Here is a 6,152-nt window from a genome sequence, read left to right as displayed (position 1 = left end):
GTGGGGCGGCGGGTGCCGAGCTCGCTGCTGGTCTGGCAGGTGTGGGTGCAGCCCCTGAGAGGAGCCCCCCGGCAGGAGGAGCCCAGAGGCCAGTGGCGGAGTCGCACGCTTTAGGGCTCAGGCCCCCAGTCCTGCCGCGGCCTGTGGCCCCACTGCACACAGCTCCAGGCCCCATCCTCGCAGAGCGCTCTGCGGTGGGCGATTAACCTGTAACTTATTTTCTGCAGAGACCAATTTAGTCCTCTCGGCCCCTCTTTTGTCAGCGTCAGCACTCTGTCAGCCTCACTTTGTGACCCTGGGCCGTGGCATTTAATACTGAGCCCCCATCGATCGCGTCTTCACACCCAGCTCCTCCATTTTTTTTATTGTTGGAGGATCTTGCCCCGCGTGGAGAGTCTCATCTCAGGCTGGCTGCATCATTACCCTTTGCAATTAAACGGGAGGTTCCCTGCCATTTATAATCATTAGCGAGAGCCCAGGGGAGGCCTGGGGGCGGGTCCGCGGGGTCCCGGCCCCGGTGAAGGCAGAGGGGGTGCCCCCCCATTGTGATCTGTGCTCATTCATCTCTGGGCTCCAGCAGCCTTCACTGGCTCTGGAGATAAATAGCTCCTTTCCGGGTGCGGAGAGCGGCAGAGCCGGAGGCACAAGGTGCCGCGAGCCTCGGCGCCTCCCGGCCACACACCCACCTGGAGCTCCGCAGAGGAACCCAGCCGGTCGCCTGCGCGGTGCTAGGCCTGAGGCGGGAACGCCTTTTTAAAAAAGTATTTTCATTGATTTCGGAGAGGAAGGGCATGTGCCCTGACCGGGAATCGAACTGTGACCTCCTGGTTCATAGGTCAAAGCTGACCACTGAGCCACAGCACCTGCAGGCACGCCTCTTTGAGGGAGGAGAGTGGGTGCCAAGGGCACTAGTGCTTTTAGACGGTTCCCAGTTGAAACCGTGCCCCGGGGGGGGGAGGGGCTGGGGTTCAGGAGCCCGTCACCTGCAGCTGACCCCGGCCGGGCTTGGCCAGGAGCTGTGCTGGGCGCGTGGCTGGAGGGGGGGCCGCCCTCAGCAGGAGCCCAGGGGGTCTGCCTGGGGTGCTGAGTGCGAGCGGGAGGGGAGCTTGGACAGGCTCACAGGAGAGGCCAGGCTCTGCTGGGCGGGCAGTGGGTACAGGCGGGCGGCCACTGAGCGGTCACAGAGTGAAGGAGTCGTCCCGACGTCCTGTCCGAACGTGTTGCCACTGCCCGAGAGAGGAGACGGGTCTCCCTGTTTCTAGTCCAGTCCCCTGCACTGCCCCTCGCTCCTTGGGGTGTCGCAGGCCTGTCTGTCTCCCGTCTGGACGCTTGCCCTGCACTGAGCTATGAGCCCCCGATGACCACTAGGGGGGCTGTGACCCGGGAGTCACAGGACACACACAGCCCTGGCGACAGCGTCGGTCTCCTTCGGCCTCTGTCCGAATCTGCAGCCTGCCCTGGGTCCCCTGTCAGCGTGCTCCTATTCGAGGCCTGTGTCCAAGTGATGGAGTGACAGGGCTGTGTGCTGGGGGGACAGGTGGCAGAGACGCTGGCCACACGCTCTCCCCGCCTTCAGCAGTCACTGAGTGGACAGGCACTCAACCCCGATGGGAAGAGTGATGTGGCCGGTGTGATGGGTTTGGGCACAAAATCCCTGGTGGGCAGGCGGAAGTGAGATGAGGAGGGAGCCCTTCCCCAGACTCCAGCCTGGCCCCTCCCTTCCGGGAGGTGGGTATCTGAGGAGCAGGTCATTACCTGCTGGGGTGTATTCACCTCCGTGTGACAGACGTGGGGATTGGGGGGGGGCGACTCAGACACGTGATGAGGCCCAGCTGTGTCCTCTGCCTGGAGGGGACCCTGTGGACCCACTTGCTCTGCCTTTGGGGGCAGCCAGATGTTTCTTATTTCCTGTTGTCCTTTCACGTGGGAGCAGATCTCTCATCACACCCTTGCAGCCTGTTCCTGGCGGTTATTAATGCGCTGTCTATTTTTGCTGTGCTGGGCTTACAGTTCTCCTCAGTTAAGGCTCACACATGCTCAGGGCGGAAACCCAGCCGCCCTCCCGACGGTCTCAGTGATGCCCGCTGTGTCCTGCGGGTGCACTTCCTTCTCTCCTTCCCTCGCAGCTGGCCAGCTCGGCGTCGCTGGAAGGCAAGGGGCAGCTGAGGTTCACCTCGGGACGCTGGAGCCCGCATCACAACTGCACCCAGGTGGCCACGGCCAACGACACCGCCGTCCGAGGCTGGGACACGCGGAGCATGAGGTCAGTGACACGCCCGGTGCCTCGCCTGCCGCCCCTTCCCCCACGAGGCCGCCCGGAGCAGACGGGTGTGGGGGCACGTGGCTTGTCTGTCTGCGTCGCGTTTTGTCTCCTCCCATCATGGCTGGTGTGTCGTGGCCGTGGCCGCGGGGGCTCCGCTGGCTGTTCAGGGCTCCGCGGGGGCCCCTCAGCCCTGGCTGTTGATGAGATGGAGATGGGCTCCTGGGACACCGCCTGCTCCTGTCCCCAGGGGTGGGGACCACGGGGGACAGTCGTGGCCCCTGGTGGCGGGTTGGTTGCCACCATCTCTGTGCTGTCGGTGACAGATTGTCGTCTCCCTCGTGAGGTGCAGCCTGCAGTGCTGGGGGACAGGGAGGAGCGGTTTCTGTTCCAGGTGGGGTCCGATAGGCCAGCGAGCGATGGAGCCTTGTCTGTTGTCATGGCAACGAGCCCTGCCAGCCTCTGTGAGATGCAGCCTGTCCCCTCAGCACACGTCGTTTATCACTGAGCTGTGAGGACGGTGTCACCGAGTGACTGGGCTTGCCTTCCGGGGCTTCAAGCTGAGTCCCGAGGCCCCCGCAGACCCGGCAAGGAGGCGGCTGCCCTCTGTCCACAGGGTCGGTGTGCTGACCCCACCCAGGCCCCACACTGCCTCCTCCTCGGGCCACCGTTCTGGAAAGGGGAGCAGAGCTGCAGTGTCCGGAGGCAGGAGGCTCGTGGAGCGACGGGCAGACCCCACGCAGACCTGGCGGCTGTGGTTTGGGGGCGTCACCCCGCAGCTCCCGCCTCCGCAGGTCGGCTCTTCGGGTCCCTGAGTGGCTGAGGGCTCCGCTCGCGTCGCTCTCTGCAGATGCTCCAGCTTCTGTCGCGCCGGCGCTTTCGGTGCTTGCTGTCCACTGTGCTGTGCTTTGTCCTGAACCCGGTTCCCCCGCAGCGCGACGGCCCCCAGTCCCAGGTCCTGTTTCCTACGTCCCCTCTCTCACGGGAAGAGCCTCGGGTGTAGGACATGGTATTTTAGGAAAACATATTGGCACCCGGGGAGGGCGCAGAATATAAACACGGCTCCAGACTTAAACGTGGCTCAGGGCCGGGGATCCACCGGAGGATGAGGTGACAGGGACCGAGGGCTGCCCTGGAGCACAGACACGTGGCGCCCTGGTGGTCGGCAGCTGCGTGGTGTTCGCCGCCCCCTGGAGGCCACGGGTGATGGGCCTGATGGTGGGACAGGTCACAGCTGCGGCCGAGAGTGCAGCGGGCAGTGTGGGCAGGAAGGACGCACAGGCAGGGCTGGATGGGACAGTGGTTTTGGTTTCAGACCCTGTGAAGAGCAGCCTAGGGCGGCGCCAGGTGTGTGCACATTTGCACGTCTCCGCCCTTGGCTGCCGGGTGCAGGGCGGGTGGGCCGCAGGGACCTGGCGAAGGTGCCTGCGGTGTTGGGCCCCGCGTGGGGTGAGTCGACCCCAACCCTGGTGACAGCATCCCGGCCACAGCCAGCTGCCCCCCGTCTGCGGCAGCTCTTCCCTCGCTCCCCTTCCCCGACTCTCCCGGTGCCAGCAGTGCTCTGCGTCCCCCGTCCTGTCCTCACCTCATGCTTCCCAGACACGTCCCCCGTGTCCTCCATGGCAGACGCAGGCCCTCTGCCCCTCTTGTTCCCCAGGGACCTGTGCCATCTGACAGCCAGACCAGCCTTCCTTCCCCAGGGTCTGCTGGAGAGGCCGCAGCCGCATCACCGCGGTGGGGGCGCTGAGGTGGGCGCCGGCTCCCTGTCCTCCTGGAGCGGGAGCCCCGCTGGGTGCCCGGGGCCTGGCTCCAGGCCGCCCCCCGCCTCACGCTCAAGCGTCTCCCCCTCAGGCAGATCTACTGCATGGAGAACGCCCACGGGCAGCTGGTGCGGGACCTGGACTTCAACCCCAACAAGCAGTACTACCTGGCCACCTGCGGGGACGACTGCAAGGTCAAGTTCTGGGACACGCGCAACGTCACGGAGCCCGTGAGGAGCCTGGAGGAGCACTCGCACTGGTAGGCCCACGTGCGGGGGGTGTGGGTGTGGGTGGGGGTGGGGGGGTGGGTGTAGTTCGTTGTGCTGACAACCTCGCCACTCGGAGAGGCTCACAGCTCAGCGTGTGCTGCTGTGAGTCAGCCAGTCAGGCCGGTTCATTTTTCCTAAAGAAACACTCATTCCGGTCGGAGTGTCTGTGAGGTGGGAGCGCGGGGAAGGAGGGAGGCGCTGGCTCAGACGTCAGAGAGGAGTGTGCTCAGATGCTCACGTGCTGGCCGCGGGGCCAGGCGGGTCAGTGCCCCTGGACAGGGCATGGCTGCGGGCACTGCACACCGCGCCCAGCGTCCTGCCTCGGAAACGCAGTGGGAATGTGGGCCACGGTGCGCCGGCCGAGTAGGTGAAATCAGCTGCAGCACAGTGCGTAGGAGGAGCGGTTTTTGTTAAAGCGTGTGTGTGCACGCTTGTGCACGTGTGTGCCTGCATGCACATGTGTGCACAGTGGGAGTGTGTGGGATAGTGAGAGCCCAGTGCTGTCGGGGGCCTCACCTAGGCTGGCCCGTGTCGCCGAGGGGGCTCGCTGTGGTCTCCCCGAGTTCTTGGAATTACTTACCAGAGCTGTTGTCCTGCAGCTAGAAATTTAAAAGCCCAGACGCTCTGCACAGTTTTACCAGGTTCGGTAATCACCGCTGTGCGGGCAGAAGCGCCGGCCCTGCGGCTACAGGGCATGTGTGCGGGTGGGCGGGCGGGCGGGCGGGCCCTCTCCACTGCCACTCGGCCGGCGGGCGCTCAGCCCTCTGTGCTCCCTGGGTGTGTGCCCCAGGCCCCGCGCTCACCCTCTAGGCTGCTGCTCGGGGTGCCCGGGCGCGGCTTCTGTCTGCAGCACCGGCCGCCAGCCTCCCCCGCGGAGGCTCGTGCCGCCACTGCCCCGTCTCTGCTGCTGGGAGTCGGGACGAGGCGGTTTCAGAGAAACACGCTAAGCCTGCCCACCGGGGGACACTGCCCAGCGTCAGCCCGGGCAGCTCGGGGTGGGTGCCGGCGACCCCTGCTCCCTGTCCAGGGGCCCAGCCCTGTGAGCGCCGTCTCCCTGCCCCCAGGGTGTGGAACGTCCGCTATAACCACTCGCACGACCAGCTGGTCCTCACGGGCAGCAGCGACAGCAGGGTCATCCTCTCCAACATGGTGTCCATCTCCTCCGAGCCCTTCGGCCACCTGGTGGACGACGACGACCTGAGCGACCAGGAGGAGCGCCGCCCGGAGGACAAGTAGGAGCTGCCTTTCCGACCGGCACCGCCGGGCCGGGCCAGGCTGCGGCCTCCGGCACGTGGCTGGGGAGCCCCGCTGCAGCCGGGGTAGTGAGCCCGGGACGGGGGCTCACACACATGGCGCCCTGTGCCATCCGGGCAGGCTTCCCGGGAAGGAGAGCGAAAAGGGAGGAGACCCCGAGCGGGCACCGCCCCCCGGCCAGGACCACGCTGCGCTGGCCCCGCCCAGGTCCCTCTGCTCAACCTCACAGGCAGCGCCTCCTCCTCATTTTGATGGCGTCGTTCCATCCCCCGGGGACGGTTCCCTGTTACCCCCCGAACCAGGGGCCCCTCGCTGATCACGCCAGCGCCTACCGTCCAGGCCGCAGGGACAGGCGCTGTCGGGCTAACGTGGGCTCCACGTGCTCCCGCGGTCCCCGCGCTCCTCCCTCCCATCGCGCAGGCGAGAAGCTGGGGCCTTGGCTCGCTCAGACGTGTCTCTGGTCCCCCCAGGAGTCAGGAGCCCCCGCAGGACGGCGTCATCGCCACGTACGAGGAGCACGAGGACAGCGTGTACGCCGTGGACTGGTCCTCCGCCGACCCCTGGCTCTTTGCGTCCCTGAGTTACGACGGGCGGCTCGTGATCAACAGG

At 66.1% G+C, this 6,152-nt stretch overlaps 1 protein-coding gene across 1 annotated transcript; it reads left to right on the top strand.

The window, feature by feature from the left end:
- Positions 1-1,811: 1,811 nt before the first annotated feature.
- Positions 1,812-6,149, top strand: EIPR1 (EARP complex and GARP complex interacting protein 1; the record flags this gene model as incomplete). Its single annotated transcript, XM_006109432.3, has 4 exons — positions 1,812-2,263; positions 4,112-4,279; positions 5,354-5,521; positions 6,014-6,149. Coding segments are annotated over exons 1-4 (477 nt in total), but the record flags the coding sequence as incomplete, so codon positions are not given.
- Between the last annotated feature and the right edge of the window lie 3 nt (positions 6,150-6,152).

This window comes from Myotis lucifugus, unplaced genomic scaffold, assembly GCF_000147115.1.
Source record: "Myotis lucifugus unplaced genomic scaffold, Myoluc2.0 scaffold_9736, whole genome shotgun sequence".
Lineage (NCBI taxonomy): Eukaryota > Metazoa > Chordata > Mammalia > Chiroptera > Vespertilionidae > Myotis > Myotis lucifugus.
The sequence above is the reverse complement of the archived record's forward strand: the minus strand, read 5'-3'. Positions and strand labels throughout refer to the sequence as shown.